Raw genomic sequence first — 18295 nt, 5'->3', positions numbered from 1 at the left:
CAGTCACATTAAACTTTCTGAAAGCCTTTAGTAAATTTAATCTATTCTTCAGAAGTATTTGCACAAGATTATTTACAGATGAGACTTTTTTAAGTCTCACTTTTCACTTACTAATTAATGATAAACAGTATAAATTCTAAAAGAGCAGGATTACAGGCAGCAGTTTTATAATTGCTGCAAATTCAATGATGCAGTCTACCAATGGGTACTGGTACCAAGACATTCAGTTTTGACCGCAGCATACTTTATAATCATTGAACTCCCTCCCCATACTGCACAAATATGTAATTACACTGTACATTTTATGAACAGAAGTACCACATTCGGTCATTATAATGCTGAAGACTTCTGCTTTCACATGTAAAGAAATTTTTCTATACACAAGAAGGATAAAAAATAGGAGTGACTCAACAAGTTTGAAACATCTGTAAATTAATATGGTTTCCAACCTACTGCTCTAGCTGTAACTGTACAAGTTAGCTTCACTACTTACATGGACCAGTAGATGTTTCATTCTCACTTTGATAATGCCCAAAGCTGATGGCAGAGCTTGATGGGGCAAGAGTGCAGCATCTGGGGTCAGACGTGGGAAAATTGGTTGTGTGGATGTTAGAGGGTTCTGGGTTGGAGGCATCACTGGGCATAGGAGCACTGGCAGCACCAACATTCTGAGCAATAAAGTTCTTATCTTCCTCCTCCTGTGTGAACTCCGTCAGGTCAGAATAGTCAAGACCACCGTCCACACGAAGGATACCCACAGCCAGATGCAAGCCAAATGCAAAACTGAAGGATGCATGGTTTTTGCAAGGGACAGAATCAGAGGAGGATTTAAACACAGGCATGTACACAAAAAGGTTTTCTCAAAAATTATTTTCATATACACTTTTCATTTTTTAATATACTATATATTGCTTTACTCAAACTTTATTCTTTCAATATATATCACACAAATTAAACATACCAAAAAATAGATCTTCAAGTGCAATTTCATTTTTTCAAGTTATGAATTACATGAGCTAATGTCTTTTCATGAGAAGATATAAAATAAAAGTAAAAACAATCTTGTCACAGCAGTCTACAATTATCCAAAAATGGTCTCCCTAACATCCAACATATCATCAACAGAACTCTTACTATCTACAAAGCAGAACGAAAACAAGAGCTATAATATACTGTGCACTATCACAAGCCACAACACAGTGTTGGAATCAATGCCACAGGTACTCACTGAATGGTTTTAAAGTAGCTTTGGAGTTCCTCTGAGGGACATGTTTGCCAGGTAGTCTTGTAGCCCATCAGTACCAAGTTAGGTCGTAGTTTGCCGAGACCTACATTGCACATGAGGGTACGGGCCGCTAATGCCATACATGGACCATCAGCAAAAGCATAAAAGGCCTTAATCTTGTGCTTTATCAACCACCTAGTTGCTTCAGCCGTAAAACGAGATCGAACTGTCTGTGACTGCTGTTCCTGCACGCACATAGGAATTACATATGTTACACATAATTTTTACAGTTGTCAGAGGTATGCCACATTTGGATTCTAATACTAGGGCATACATGCCCTACAAATTTCATATTCCTTCAACCAAATAAAAATGCAAGATATTAACACCTTCAAATTTTCATTTATAAAATATATATGCAAACAGAATGCTGTATCACCGTCCCTTCCCCTCACTATAAACAAGTTTGTCCAATGAATTTAGGGAAAAGACATTCTATTTCACCAAAAATTTAATTGTAAGAAATGTTTGAGGACAATATGTTGTGTGAGGTGGTTTGATCTAGTAAGTAATCAAAGGGTAAGAGAGATGTGGGGAAATAAAACATGTATGACCGAAAGAGCAGAAGAGGGTGTGTTGAAAATGTTTGGACGTATGGAAAAAATGAGTGAGGAAAGATTGACAAAGAGGATATATGTGTGGAGCGAACAAGGTGAAGCGGGAGACCAAACTGGAGGTGGAAAGATGGAGTGGAAAAGATTTTGAGTGATCAAGGCCTGAACATACAGGAGGGTGAGAGGCGTGCAAGGAATAGAGTGAATTGGAGCGATGTGGTATACTGGGGTCGACGTGCTGTCAATAGGTTGACCCACGGCATGTGAAGCATCTGGGGTAAACCATGGAAAGTTGTGTGGGGCCTGGATGTGGAAAGGGAGCTGTGGTTTCGGTGCATTATTACATGACAGCTAGAGACTGAGTGTGAACGAATGGGGCCTTTGTTGTCTTCCTAGTGCTACCTTGCGCACATGAGGGGGGAGGGGGTTGTTATTTCATGTGTGGCGGGGTGGCGATGGGAATGAATAAAGGCAGACAGTATGAATTATGTACATGTGTATATATGTACATGTCTGTGTGTGTATATATATGTATACGTTGAGATGTATAGGTATGTATATTTGTGTGTGTGGATGTGTATGTATATAAATGTGTATGTGGGTGGGTTGGGCCATTCTTTCGTCTGTTTCCTTGCGCTACCTCGCTAACGCGGGAGACAGCGACAAAGCAAAATATATAGGGGAGAAAGAATACTTCCCACGTATTCCCTGCATGTCGTAGAAGGTGACTAAAAGGGCAGGGAGCGGGGGGCTGGAAATCCTCCCCTCTCTTTTTTTTTTTCCAAAAGAAGGAACAGAGAAGGGGGCCAGGTGAGGATATTCCCTCTAAGGCCCAGTCCTCTGTTCTTAACGCTACCTCACTAATGCGGGAAATGGCGAATAGTATGAAAAAAAAAAAAAAAAAAATATATATATATATTTTTTTCTTTTTCTTTTTTTTTTCTATACGTATCCACCATTTCCCACATTAATGAGGTAACATCAAGAACAGATGGCTGAGCCTGAGAGGATATAGGGACATGTCGCAAAGGGAAGGAACCAGGGCATGTGAAGCGTCCAGTGTAAAACATGGAAAGGTGTGTGGCACTTGGTTGTGAACTGGGAGCTGTGGTTTTGGTGCATTACTCATGTTACATATTGGAAAATATGTGCATATATGGTTGGGAAAACTGAAGGAGGCGTACTGAAGAGGTTTGTACATATGGAGAAAATGAATGAGGTGAGGTTGTCAAAGAGAGTATATGAGCCAAAAGTGGAGGAAACAAGAAGGGGGACACCAAATTGGAGATGATGAGATGGAGTGAGAAAGGTTTTGAATGCTCAGGGCCTGAACATGCAGAACAATTAAAGGTATGCATGGGATGATATGGTATACAGGAGGTGACAAGCTATTGAAGACCTGAACTTGGGCATATGAAGAGGTCTATAAGGTCTGGTTGTGGATAAAGACACTACGGTTTCAGTGCATCACAGAAGACAGTTACATAATGGATGTAAGTGATTAAGGACATTTCTTCGTTTGTTAGCAAGGACCTACCTTGCTAATGAAGGAAACAACAAATGAAAAAGAAAATTCTTTTATATTTATACAACATTTTCTAGATGTAGCACAAATTATCCCCCAACCAAAGGTAGCACCTTTAAAGTCAATATAAAGCAGCTTGGCACACTATGAATAAATCTTGTGCTAAAGTAACTGAAACTAAACTTGTTTACTTAAGTTAGAAGAGTTAGATATCTGTGACTTACACTTCAACAGTACTGTGATTATAGTTTTATTGAAAAAACAAACAAAGTCACACAGTGCAAAACTTACTTTCATGCAGTGTCCAGCAACCAACAAGGACATGTTACGGGTAATGGAGTGCGCAAAATGCATGAGTGGTGGCCTGGTGGAAGGTGCCCCACACAGTACAAGTATCTGGGGACGGTAGGTTTTCACATGCTCCTCAATCTGATTCAAGGACATGACTGAGCTCAGGGCCAAATTGTATGTCTGTGCTTGTGTTGAAGATCCCCAATTTACTTCTGAAATGAGACGAAAGACTTAATGCATGACAACGGTGTAATACACAAAGCTGCCTTGTAAACATGGGAAAGTGGGAATATAACATTCTATGGTAATAAGTGAAAATACTCCTATCAGTTAAACTGGAGCAATATTACACATAGCAAAAGAATTTATATCTATCATTTATCATACTTGATTGTAGTCTCCCGTGTCAAAAAGGTAGCGCAAGGAAACAGACAAAGATCGGCCCATTCACTCATATACACACATATATACATAAACGCCCATACACGCACATATACATATATGCACATGTACATATTCATACTCGCTTGCCTTCGTTCATTCCTGGTGCTACCCCACCCCACAGAAAACAGCAGTGCTACCCCTTGCTTCAGTAAGGTAGAGCTAGGAAAACAGGCAAAAAGGCCACATTCGTTCACACTCAGTCTCTAGCTGTCAAGTGTAATGCACCAAAACCACAGCTTCCTAACCACATCCAGGCCCTACAGGCCTTTCCATGGTTTACCCCAGATGTTTCACATGCCCTGGTTCAGTCAATTGACAGCACATCGTTCCAATTCACTTTATTCCTTGCATGCCTCTCACCCTCCTGTATATTCAAGCCCCAATTGCTCAAAATCTTTTTCACTCCTTCCTTCCACCTCCAATTTGGTCTAGCACTTCTTGTTCCCTTCACCTCTGACACACATATCATCTTTGTCAATCTTTCCTCACCCACTATCTCCATATGTCCAAACCACTTCAACATACCCTCTTCTGCTCTCTCAACCACACTCTTTTTATTTCCACACATCTCTCTTATCCTTTCATTACTTACTTGATCAAACCACCTCACACCATAAACCGTCCTCAAACATTTCATTTTCAACACCTCCATCCTCCTCCATACAACCCTATTTATATAGAGCCCATGCCTCGCAACCATATAATATTGTTAGAAATACTATTCCTTCAAGCATACTCATTTTTACTCTCCAAGATAACGTTCTCTCCTTCCACACATTCTTCATTGCTCTCAAAAGGTTCACTCCCTTCCACACCCTGTGACTCACTTCTGCTTCCATGGTTCCATTTGCTGCTAATTCCACTCCCAGATATCTAAAACACTTCACTTCCTCCAGTTTTTCTCCATTCAAACTTACTTCCCAATTAACTTGTCCCTCAACACTACTGAGCCTAATAACCTAGCTCTTATTCATATTTACTTTCAACTTTCTCCTTTCACACATTTTTCCACAGTCACAAACCTTTGCAGTTTCTCACTCAAATCAGCCACCAGAGCTGTATCATCGGTGAACAACAACTGATTCACTTCCCAGACCTTCTCATCCCCAACAGACTGCATACTTGCCCCTCTCTCCAAAACTCTAGCACTTGCCACCCTAACTACCCCATCCATAAATAAACTAAACAACCACGGGGACATCACACACCCCTAATGGAGACCCATTTTCCCTGGGAAGCAATCACTCTCCTCTCTTCCTGTTAGTACAAATGCCTCACATCCTCGGTAAAAACTTTTCAGTTTCTAGCAACTTACCTCCCACACCATATACTCTTAAGACCTTCCACAAAGCATCTTTATCAACCCTATCATATGCCTTCTCCAGATCCATAAATGCTACATACAAATCCATCTGTTTTTCTAAGTATTTTTCACATACATTCTTCAAAGCAAACACCTGATCCACAAATCCTCTAGCACTTCTGAAACCACACTGCTCCTCCCCCATCTCACACTCTGTACATGCCTTCACCCTCTCAATCAATACCCTCCTAAACAATTTCCCAGGAATACTCAACAAACTTATGCTTCTGTAGTTTGAACACTCACCTTTATTCTCTATGCCTTTGTACAATGGCACTATGCATGCATTCCGCCAATCCTCAGGCACTTCACCCTTGTCCATACATACACTGAAAATCCTTACCAACCAATCAACAACACAGTCACTCCCTTTCTTAATAAATTCTACTGCAATACCATCCAAACCCACCACCTTGCCAGATTTCATCACCCACAGAGCTTTCACTACCTCCTCTCTCTTTACTAAACCATTCTCCCTTACCCCTCTCACTTCGCACACTACCTCGACCAAATCACCCTATATCTGCCACTCTATCATCAAACTAATTCAACAAAACTTCAAAATAATCATGCCATCTCCTCACTTTACCCCTTGCCCCCTTCACTGATGAATTGTTCTCTTGTCTTACGCATGTTATTTACCTCCTTCCAAAACATCTTTTTATTCTCCCTAAAATTAAATGATTATCTCTCCCCCATCTCTCATTTGCCCTCTTTTCCAACCCTTGCACCTTCCTCTCAACCTTCTGCTGCTTTCTCTCATACATAAAAAGCATCTGAAACAAAAAAAATGCTGAAAGCATTTTAAGCCTGTCAACACAACTTAAGACAACAGGGTAAGCAAACACTAAGATCTCTCAAGCTTGTACAGGATAAATAACAGACTTTTTTGTTTCCCATTTTCATAAGTTGGCTATGTAATTCAAAATATTTGTAAATGCCTTAAAGGCTAAAGTTACCATCATCTCACACTGCAAACATAAAACAAATGGATCCATACTTTATTTTCTCAGTAGTATTTTTCATACAAATCATCTATAAAATTGGTTCTACATTTGTCATATTGCTATCAGTAGCCTTACACATCTTTCCATGCATCATGCAAAGAAATAAGAAGTCTACTTTCTATCCCATTTTCCCTCATGAAACTAGTAAGCAGACACATTAAGTAAGAGCTTCTGAAAACACTGCACTAGAGTTTCTCTCTGCCACCAGTCTACGGCTAAGACACTAAAGACTATGAAGTGTTACTGGATTCACCAGTTTGTAGACTCTTCCACTGTGGCCACTCCCTTGAGGGAGTTCCTTAAGGGGCTGGGAATAAGAGATATAGATAGATAGATGGCTAGACAGAAGCTGAGTGGTGGGACAGTGAAGATGACACAGTTCATTAGCACTCAGAAAATTCTCTCACCTCTTCCACTTTTTTTCTCCCACATCTGTAACCTAGTCTATTACACTTTCTTCTTTCACTCTATAAGGCTTTGCAAAATCTCTGCTTTCACTCTTTCTTTTCAAACAACATTACTTTTACTCATATTTACCTTCAATCATCTATGCATACACACATCATAAAACAACCCCTCTCTCCTCTCAGTTAACAACATAGTATCATATGAAAACATGCTTGTCACTAGCCATCACACTTCACCAGCCCACTCTATCTCTACACCCCCTTTATCATTTCATCCATTTATATCTTCAAAAGCCATACCCACATGTATATCAAAACTTTTGCTCAACTCTCCATCCACTCTTACACATACACAGATAGGTAACCTACATAGTATTCAACTTATTTATATAGTAAGTAACTGGAATTAAGATATCTGAGAAAGGTATGTGGTGTGAATACATTCTATGAAAGATGTGAAGATGAAAACAATCTAAAATGGTATGGCCATGCAGGATGCACACAAAATAATGAAATGAAGGAAAAGTGTGAGACAGTTTAGCAGAAGATACAATGAGTAAAGGTATTCCGTCATCTACAAATGTGATGCAAAGATACAATGTGTACATGGTTTTAGGCAAGAGGTATTCCACATGAGGATGCCAGATGAATAATATATGATTAGGCACTAAGATATTCTGTGTTTGATGGAAGAAGTGTATGAGGAGACACCATTCTTATCTAATAACTCAATGTATTGTACAGGATGAGTAATTGATGGAGTGCCTATGTTAGTATGAAAGCCTTATGCCCATGTTAGAAGAGTGGTCATGAGTTGGTCCACTGTAATTTAGTCATAAACTCCCTAAAACATTATGCCTTCAGGGTTAAGTATTTGTTTAAGCTAGCATTGCCCTTCTGGAACACAGATACTAAACTTTATGAAATAAAAGAGGCTATTATGGGACACAATTTACCATAAACTCTTATGTGCTTTTAATAATGTTATCTTATTCTCATACAAAATGCTTTCATTTATAAGATCTTTTCCAACCTTAATCTGTTAGACTTTTAAACAAATTCTTTCCAATTACCAATGATGACAACAATTCACAACTACTTGACTGATCCTGAGGTGAAAAACAAAAATAAACTTTATTCAATATATAGTTTTCCTTGCAATTTAGTGGCTGAATTTTCAAAAACTGAACCCTTAATATCATACTGCAATGATTTAGAAAATATTCCCAACTACAAAATAGATGATTTCTCACCTGGCTTTCTGTAGGAAACAACAAAGTATAGTAAGATGATGATCGTGACGGTGATGAGTGCAGTCCACCACTGGATCAGGAACATGATGGCTGTGCAGAACACTCCCCCTACCAGGCTCAACCACTTGTTATAATACTAAACGAAAGCCAAAGACACAATATTCAGCTTACGATGAAAACATTAACTGAAACACATGTAAACCATGCTCATCTCAGTTTGTACATAATCTTATTCTGCAATGCAAAAACTCAAAACAACTTTGCTCTAGTTTAAGCAAAATACAATATCTAAAATATGTAACATATCAGTTCTGAGAAAAGAAACTCCAAACTTTGATTTAATTAACACTTTGACTGTGGAATTAATATCCTACTGCATTCTCAAGGATGTAAGTTTTCCAATAAAATATTGAAATGGTAATGGGTACTTTTGTACTTACTTTTTATCAAAGAAAAATTACAAAGTTTACACATTTAGCTTGTTTTTCTTAAAAATAACATCTGATAGCAGGAAGAAAAATACATGAATAAAATTGAAAATAATATATATAAGGAGATGCCTGCAGAATGGCATCTAGTTCCTCAAAAGTGAGACTTTTTGCTCCTTACATAAATACTGGACTAAATGCAAAAGGCATGAAAAAAGAAAAAAAAAAAAAATTAAAGTGCTAGAATTCAGAGAGATGCTCAGCAGCCCTCTTGTTGCTAGCTCAATTTACACTTATCTGAAACATCACATATTATCACGATAAATCTTTGTTTATATATATTGCACTCATGACAATGAATGAACTGTAAAGGGAGGAAAAAAGAATTTAAGAGATTTAAAGGGGCCCTAGGCAACAAGCTCCTAAGATATCAAAAACATAGTATATCGTTATTACATAGCATATCTTTAATTCTATATTCATGTTTTATTATACTTAATCACCAATCAGCAAGATAGCACCTGGAAACAGATGAAGAAACACCCATCCACTCATATATACATACATGCTCATTTATATATATATATATATATATATATATATATATATATATATATATATATATATATATATATATATATATATATTTATCTATTCATTTATTTTGCTTTGTCGCTGTCTCCCACGTTTGCGAGGTAGCGCAAGGAAACGGACGAAAGAAATGGCCCAACCCACCCCTATACACATGTATATACATACACGTCCACACACGCAATAATACATACCTATACATCTCAATGTACACATATATATACACACACAGACATATACATATATACACATGTACATAATTCATACTGTCTGCCTTTATTTATTCCCATCGCCACACATGGAATAACATCCTCCTCCCCCCTCATGTGTGCGAGGTAGCGCTACGAAAAGACAACAAAGGCCCCATTCGTTCACACTCAGTCTCTAGCTGTCATGTAATAATGCCCGAAACCACAGCTCCCTTTCCACATCCAGGCCCCACACAACTTTCCATGGTTTACCCCAGACACTTCACATGCCCTGATTCAATCCATTGACAGCACATCGACCCCGGTATACCACATCGATCCAATTCACTCTATTCCTTGCCCGCCTTTCACCCTCCTGCATGTTCAGGCCCCGATCACTCAAAATCTTTTTCACTCCATTTTTCCACCTCCAATTTGGTCTCCCACTTCTCCTCGTTCCCTCCACCTCCGACATATACACACACACACACACACACATATATATATATATATATATATATATATATATATATATATATATATATATATATATATATTTTTTTTTTTTTTTTTTTTTGCTTTGTCGCTGTCTCCCGCGTTTGCGAGGTAGCGCAAGGAAACAGACGAAAGAAATGGCCCAACCCACCCCCATACACATGTATATACATACGTCCACACATGCAAATATACATACCTACACAGCTTTCCATGGTTTACCCCAGACGCTTCACATGCCCTGATTCAATCCACTGACAGCACGTCAACCCCGGTATACCACAACCCTCCAATTCACTCTATTCCTTGCCCTCCTTTCACCCTCCTGCATGTTCAGGCCCCGATCACACAAAATCTTTTTCACTCCATCTTTCCACCTCCAATTTGGTCTCCCTCTTCTCCTCGTTCCCTCCACCTCCGACACATATATCCTCTTGGTCAATCTTTCCTCACTCATTCTCTCCATGTGCCCGAACCATTTCAAAACACCCTCTTCTGCTCTCTCAACCACGCTCTTTTTATTTCCACACATCTCTCTTACCCTTACGTTTCTTACTCGATCAAACCACCTCACACCACACATTGTCCTCAAACATCTCATTTCCAGCACATCCATCCTCCTGCGCACCACTCTATCCATAGCCCACGCCTCGCAACCATACAACATTGTTGGAACCACTATTCCTTCAAACATATCCATTTTTGCTTTCCGAGATAATGTTCTCGACTTCCACACATTTTTCAAGGCTCCCAGAATTTTCGCCCCCTCCCCCACCCTATGATCCACTTCCGCTTCCATGGTTCCATCCGCTGCCAAATCCACTCCCAGATATCTAAAACACTTCACTTCCTCCAGTTTTTCTCCATTCAAACTCACCTCCCAATTGACTTGACCCTCAACCCTACTGTACCTAATAACCTTGCTCTTATTCACATTTACTCTTAACTTTCTTCTTTCACACACTTTACCAAACTCAGTCACCAGCTTCTGCAGCTTCTCACACGAATCAGCCACCAGCGCTGTATCATCAGCGAACAACAACTGACTCACTTCCCAAGCTCTCTCATCCCCAACAGACTTCATACTTGCCCCTCTTTCCAAAACTCTTGCATTCACCTCCCTAACAACCCCATCCATAAACAAATTAAACAACCATGGAGACATCACATACCCCTGCCGCAAACCTACATTCACTGAGAACCAATCACTTTCCTCTCTTCCTACACGTACACATGCCTTACCTCCTCGATAAAAACTTTTCACTGCTTCTAACAACTTGCCTCCCACACCATATATTCTTAATACCTTCCACAGAGCATCTCTATCAACTCTATCATATGCCTTCTCCAGATTCATAAATGCTACATACAAATCCATTTGCTTTTCTAAGTATTTCTCACATACATTCTTCAAAGCAAACACCTGATCCACACATCCTCTACCACTTCTGAAACCACACTGATCTTCCCCAATCTGATGCTCTGTACATGCCTTCACCCTCTCAATCAATACCCTCCCATATAATTTACCAGGAATACTCAACAAACTTATACCTCTGTAATTTGAGCACTCACTCTTATCCCCTTTGCCTTTGTACAATGGCACTATGCACGCATTCCGCCAATCCTCAGGCACCTCACCATGAGTCATACATACATTAAATAACCTTACCAACCAGTCAACAATACAGTCACCCCCTTTTTTAATAAATTCCACTGCAATACCATCCAAACCTGCTGCCTTGCCGGCTTTCATCTTCCGCAAAGCTTTTACTACCTCTTCTCTGTTTACCAAATCATTTTCCCTAACCCTCTCACTTTGCACACCACCTCGACCAAAACACCCTATATCTGCCACTCTATCATCAAACACACACACATATATATATATATATATATATATATATATATATATATATATATATATATATATATTCTTTATTATACATAATCACTGTTTCCCACATCAGTGGGAAACAGGAAACAGACAAAGAAAGGCCCATCCACTCATATACACATACATATATACATGAATGCCCATATACATACATATAAATATCAACATATACATACACACTCACACACAGACATATACGTCTATACGCATGTACATATTCATACTTGCTTGCCTTCATCCATTCCTTGTGCTACCCCACCCCACAGGAAACAACATCGCTATCCCCAGCTTCGGTGAGGTAGCACCAGAAAAACAGACAAAAAAGGCCGCATTTGTTCATACTCACTCTCTTGCTGTTGTGTAATGCTTATACATGTATATATACATACATATACAACATATATATACATACACATACATTACAACACAAAACACACCCTTACACAGCATATCTTAATGTCAAAACATTCATATTTCCTTAGATAAGTAAAAATATAAGGAATACAAGAATGTATGGTTATATATAGTGTCAAAAGAGGAGGTATTTACGTGATGGGGAAACCAAACTGGAGATAGAAGGATGGATTGAATAGGTTTTTGAGTGCTCAGGGCTTGAACAGGCAGAAGGGTGAAAGGAATGCATGGGACAGAGTCAATTAGAGCAAAGTGGTATACTGGGGGCAACATGCTATCAATGGATTGAATCCAAAGAGCAAACTAGGGTGAGGTCTGTGGGGCTTGGATCTTGATAAGACGCTGTGGTTTCGTTGCATTACACATGACAAGTAGATAATGGATGTAAGCGAATGAAATTCTATATTTGTTTTTGGCACTACCTTGCCAACATGCGAAATGGTGAACAAGCATGAAAGAAAGAAAACATACATTCAGGGAATAACCTTAAAGTATTCAGAGTTTTACCTTAAATGTGGGCCTCCAGCTGGGAATTTGTTGGAGGGATGCATGAAAAGTGGAGAAGTTGATCAGGGCATATGCAGCCAGGAAGAAGTTGGTAATGATGGGGGCAATGGAGTCCAGACGAGCTAGGAGGAGAAAACATGAAGAGGTTACTGGTGACTGAAACAATCTATGTTTCTCAGTAATAAATACCACCCATTGTGCACCCAAAAACTTGTATCAAGAAGGACATTCTCACAGCTGCTCATAACCACAAGTTAGGTATCCACTATATTCATAAAATTTGTAAAGTGGCATTCTGGACACTCTCATTCAGTCAGCTTTTGATGAACTTCCTATATACACTACAGCCAACATATATAATTGGTGCTTAGTGTATTAACAATTCTGCATATAAAACAAACTTTGAAAGACCAAATTATTATTTTCCCAAGACTGTGGTAATAACTAATTTAAATTTCAATATATGCTGATACAAAGAGGACAACTTTAAAATCTTGGTTCAGTTGTTAATCCTGGCACATGCCAAATTATTATTTTCCTGTATTTAAAAACAGAGAGAATGTCTAACTTTTAGTAGTTTGTATTCATGTCAAGCAAATCATACATGTAGATAAAGTTAAGACCTCAAAATAATGCTACAAGCTAGTACTCAGTCCCCTACCTACCAATTAGGGTGAATACCAGCACGATGAAGAAGGTCAGAACAAAGCCAAGGAGAGGTTCCTCCTTCTTTCCATAACTTTTACCGAAGATTTCAATGTAGGGGTAGAGTTTGTCCTTACACAGTGCCTATAAGAAAGAAAGTTTGGTCATTACTACACCAACATAACAGCATATATCAATCATGGCCACATTCACTCACACTCGGTCTCTAAATACGTGTAATGCACCAAAACCACGTTTCCATGGTTTACCCCAGACGTTTCACATGCTCCGGTTCAGTCCGTTCATAGCACATCGGCCCCAGTATACCACATCTTTCCAATTCACCCTGTTCCTTGTACGCCTCTCACTCTCCTGTATGTTCAGGCCTCGTTCACTCAAAGTCTTTTTCACTCAATCCTTGAACCTCCAATTTGGTTTCCTGCTTCTCATTATTCCCTTCACCTCTGATACATACATATATCCTGGTAATGTCAGGAATGGATGATGGCAAGCAAGGTTGAATATGTACATGTGTATATGTCTTTGTATGTGTATATGTTGATATGTATATGTATGTATATGTATGTGTATGGGCGTTTATGTATATATATGTGTGGATGGGCCATTCTTCGTCTGTTTCCTGGCGCTACCTCACTGACGGGGGAAACAGCAATTAAGTATAATAAATATGATAATAATATAAATTGTGCAATTGCACTCTGAGGAAACATTACCTGGAAGACCTTGGGAGCAGATACAATTGAAGCCAGAGCTGAGGACAGCGTGGCTGCAAAGCAACCTGCATATATTAAGGGACCAAAGACTGACACCAGCTCCATCACCTGCAACATAAACATGGTTTAGTATAATTCATTTGAATATGCACAGCGTAAAACAAAGATATGCAAATGAAAAACGATCAGATTTCAAAGATAAGGTGCTCAATATTAAACTAGGATTATACTGACATGACTACTTATGATTATTATAATGAATATCCTTTTCATTACCGATCATATATCTACTGCTACCTGATATCCCACATTCAGAAATATCTTTTGAACAACTGCAATGAAACAAACAAATGAAAGTCCATCAACAGTGAAGTAACCCAAGCTGATTATTAACAAAGTTATACCACCTACCTGAGAGCTGTTTTGGAGGCCATACTGACACACAGCATCAGAACAGTTGGTAAATGACCAGTCGATTACTTGTGTAACATTGCCTGTGGCATCTCTTACAGCCACTGCCCCAGAAAGCAGCACAAAGAGTATGTAGGAAATGTAGGTTATTATCACAGCTAACAGTGTCCCCTTTGGGATGGACTCCGATGGATCCTGAAAAAAGCATTGTTTATGCTTATATATATATATATATATATATATATATATATATATATATATATATATATATATATATATATATATATATATATATATATATATATATATATACTTTTACTATCTGGCAAAAATATCAACAAACTTTAGGTACAAGTATATTTGTAAATATCATTTTCTTCTACATTCATTCCAATCCCCTTCTGCCATTTTGACTCCCAGTCTCTCTACCTTGAGGTCACCAGAGATGTTGGCTCCAGCGAGGATCCCCGTACAGGCAGGGAAGAAGACACTAAAGATAGTGAAAAAGCCATTCTGTTGCCCGTTTCCCTCCCCTCCAGTGGATCCGGTACGGTAATCTGAATACAAATTTTCCTTGAGCACTGAGCCTGTGGGAAGAACATACAAGATGAATTTGATGAACTGACATTCGAGAGAACACCCGCCTACCTATTTTTAGTAAAACGTTGCCAAAATGGCTGGCCTATCACACACGCAAGTGAATGGTAGGCTTAGATACAAGGGAAGGATCCATGGCTAACATACCCAAGGTTATCTCATCTAAGTTGCACCATAATGTCAGAAATACAGGTAGGCTGGTAAAGATATAAAGTGGTACAGTAGAAGGTACATGGGGGACAACTAGACGACAGAGTAAATAGAGAGATGCAGAGAAAACTATTTTGGAATGAGATATTTCTGATGAAGGTAACAGAGGTTAATGACTAAGGATATGATACACTGGAAGTAATTTGTGTGTGAAAATGGTATGAAAGGAGACACTGTTCTTCGCTGAATTAACTTATATCTACAATGTGAAAACGTTGATAGCATTTTGAAAGCAAGTTCATAAGTCAGGGTATGGACTGAGGATGTGTGTGTGATCTGAGGCTGTCTTTACCTGATCCCTCCCATGACACTGGGAATAACTGTGATGGATGATGATGACAATGATATTGTTAAGTTTTAAGCCATCTAACTACCATTATGACACTACTCAAAAATAACTGAATTCCTTTATATACACTAAGGATTTCTCCTCTGATTACACAGCCAGATCTAGAAAAGATATTTCCTCTACACTCACCGTTGAGGCCCACAAAGCCCTGAGCTATCTCCTCGTCAGTAAGTGGACCCACAAAAGCTCCTATCACAAAGTCCAATATGGCTACAACTAGCACCAACAACAGCACCACCTGAGCCTGTCAGAACATAAAAGCAAGAGGCTATTATTTATATGTTCACATAAAATTCACACATATACGTAATGACAATCATTTCCTCATGAAGTGAGTGTTTGAGTATTATACGTATATGAAGATGTTTGCCATGAAAAGTTGCACAAACATGCAAAATATGAACATCAGGGGAAAGAGTTGATTCTTTATGGGCATCTCAAAAAATATAAAAAAAAGACAAACATAAGTACGACAGCTGTGAGTACGGAAAAGCTGCAAATACTGTTTGGAAGTACCCTGGCCTCCCATTCCATGCCGATGATGCAGATACCAAACAGGACAACAAGCGTGATGCTCCCAACTAGCCGCACATCATTCACACCACCGTCGAAGATCTGGGTCCCAAGAGAACGCAGCAGGTCGTTGATAGACTCACAGAAGCCCACGATGTACATAGAAGCGGCGACGGCGTTGGCTAGGGAAAATATCAGCCCAATGGCACCGCCGAACTCCGGCCCCAGCGAGCGGCTGATCATGTAGTATGTGCCACCTGGAGAAATCAAGATGACTAACTTAGACACCCATTGGTTCAAGCTGACAAAAAACTGGGTCCTACACCCAGGTATAAGGTGTAGGGGGTCTACACACCCAGGTATAAGGTGGAGGGGGTCCACACACCCAGGTATAAGGTGGAGGGGGTCCACACACCCAGGTATAAGGTAGAGGCGGTCCACACACCCAGGTATAGGGTGGAGGGGGTCCACATATCCAGGCATATGGTGGAAATTGATTCAAGCATCCAGGTAAATGATGGAGGGGGATCCACATATCCAGTATACAGGTTTAAGGTAGAGGGAGTACACACAACCAGGTATAAGGTGAAAAGATCCACATACCCATTAAGGTGGACGGAGGTCCACATAAGACGGAAGGTTCTTTCTCAATCTCTTCCCTTATGACTTTGCATCATCTGCAGACCACAATATGAAGTACTTTCGCATGTAAATGATCTCACAGTCACACCACAGCACCATGACACTATCTAAGCATCAACAAACAGGAAACACTAAATCATAGTCAGAATACCGGTTCACCCAAAACAGTATGTCTACATTACCACAGAAGTCTACTTTCACCCTTTTACCCCAGACACACAAATCCAATCTACACCATCATGTCACCTTGAATCCTTAACCACTTCCACTCAACAGAACTAACCACAATGAGCACCATATACTAAAAACATATAATAATCACTACCGCACCATAACCATCAGAACAACAGACATAACGAACTGAACACCCTCTATATAACACTTACCGGTACGAGTATGGATAAGAAAAAGAATCCCATACTATTCTCTACGAACAACAATTTATCTGTTCCAACCTAAACTCCACTTCACCTGCCTCGTCATCAACCGTGTCAAAAGTGAATACAACATAGTTGCAAACCACACAAACGAAGCACCCGGTACAATCGCCAACTCCCAAACAACCACAGGCGTTCAACATGTATAGCGAGAAAAAAAAAAAAAAAAAAAAAAAAAAAAAAAAATAAAGAAGTCCTTCTAATGCAATCTCACTTAATAAGCTTGGCAGCATCACTAATCATTTCAAGTCTAAAGCACTCCATAACCAACAATCAAACTCTTAAATGAAGAAACTGCTGCCTCTGCCTCACATTTGAACACCCTATACTCAGAGAACCTCCTCCCCCCACCCCCACCGGTAAACACAAAAAAGAATAAAAGTATAATTACCAAAATGACCCGGAGCGCACTAAGCAGCCCACCTAAACGTCTTAAATATCCCACCAGACATACACCCATCAAAAACTAGTGTGTGTGTGTGTGTGTGTGTGCGAAAACTAATTTCATTATAGCAAGTTCCTTGTTCCGCTCCCAAGTCATTACTTATGAACTGGAATACCTCACCACATTAAGCTCCTCGCTTCTTTGTGGCACACTGGACGCCAACGTCTAGCGCCTTAATGTGAGCAGTGACTTACCTCCCTTGATTTGGCCATTGGTGGAGATGGCGGACATAGAGAGGGCGGAGATGGAGGTGACTATGTTGCCACAGGTCACGATCAGCATACCCTCCACTGTGGACATAACAAATGGGCTGCAGTTTACATATGCTGTGGTAACATATACGACAAACATACAAACAAGACACAAGTCCAGTGTAAACAGAACACTGGAGGAAGTGGGCGATATGCATTCACAACACCAAATTCAGTACAGTATAATTGAGTGCTCAAAGATACACTGCCTCACTCATACTTTACACCTGAACCTTAAAAGCCTCACATGCCTGTGTTGCACTCACGTCAATGTTTAGAAAAAAATATTCCGGAGACCAAGCCAATGGTCTGGTCTCCGTGAACTGTAGTTGTATGTAGATCAAAAGTCCTTCCCATTTCTTAAAATTTTCATCTTGGATGCCACCCATCACACCCCCCACCGTTTCCTTAA

At 39.6% G+C, this 18295-nt stretch overlaps 1 protein-coding gene across 6 annotated transcripts in view; it reads right to left on the bottom strand.

Annotated features, from left to right (window-relative positions):
* The window catches only part of LOC139763443 (bumetanide-sensitive sodium-(potassium)-chloride cotransporter-like), a 65276-nt gene that overhangs the window by 20787 nt on the left and 26194 nt on the right, over positions 1-18295 (bottom strand). For all 6 annotated transcript variants that reach the window (XM_071689489.1, XM_071689490.1, XM_071689488.1 and 3 more), the window contains 12 exons: positions 17827-17922; positions 16112-16365; positions 15725-15839; positions 14869-15026; positions 14440-14634; positions 14029-14136; positions 13315-13438; positions 12650-12771; positions 8130-8265; positions 3656-3867; positions 1229-1470; positions 494-783 (listed from right to left, as the gene is read on the bottom strand). In XM_071689489.1, the coding sequence (XP_071545590.1) occupies positions 494-783; positions 1229-1470; positions 3656-3867; positions 8130-8265; positions 12650-12771; positions 13315-13438; positions 14029-14136; positions 14440-14634; positions 14869-15026; positions 15725-15839; positions 16112-16365; positions 17827-17922 (2052 nt within the window). The remainder of the gene's footprint in view (positions 1-493; positions 784-1228; positions 1471-3655; positions 3868-8129; positions 8266-12649; positions 12772-13314; positions 13439-14028; positions 14137-14439; positions 14635-14868; positions 15027-15724; positions 15840-16111; positions 16366-17826; positions 17923-18295) is intronic.

The sequence above is a fragment of the Panulirus ornatus genome, chromosome 47 (genome assembly GCF_036320965.1).
Source record: "Panulirus ornatus isolate Po-2019 chromosome 47, ASM3632096v1, whole genome shotgun sequence".
In the NCBI taxonomy this organism is placed as follows: domain Eukaryota; kingdom Metazoa; phylum Arthropoda; class Malacostraca; order Decapoda; family Palinuridae; genus Panulirus; species Panulirus ornatus.
The sequence above is the reverse complement of the archived record's forward strand: the minus strand, read 5'-3'. Positions and strand labels throughout refer to the sequence as shown.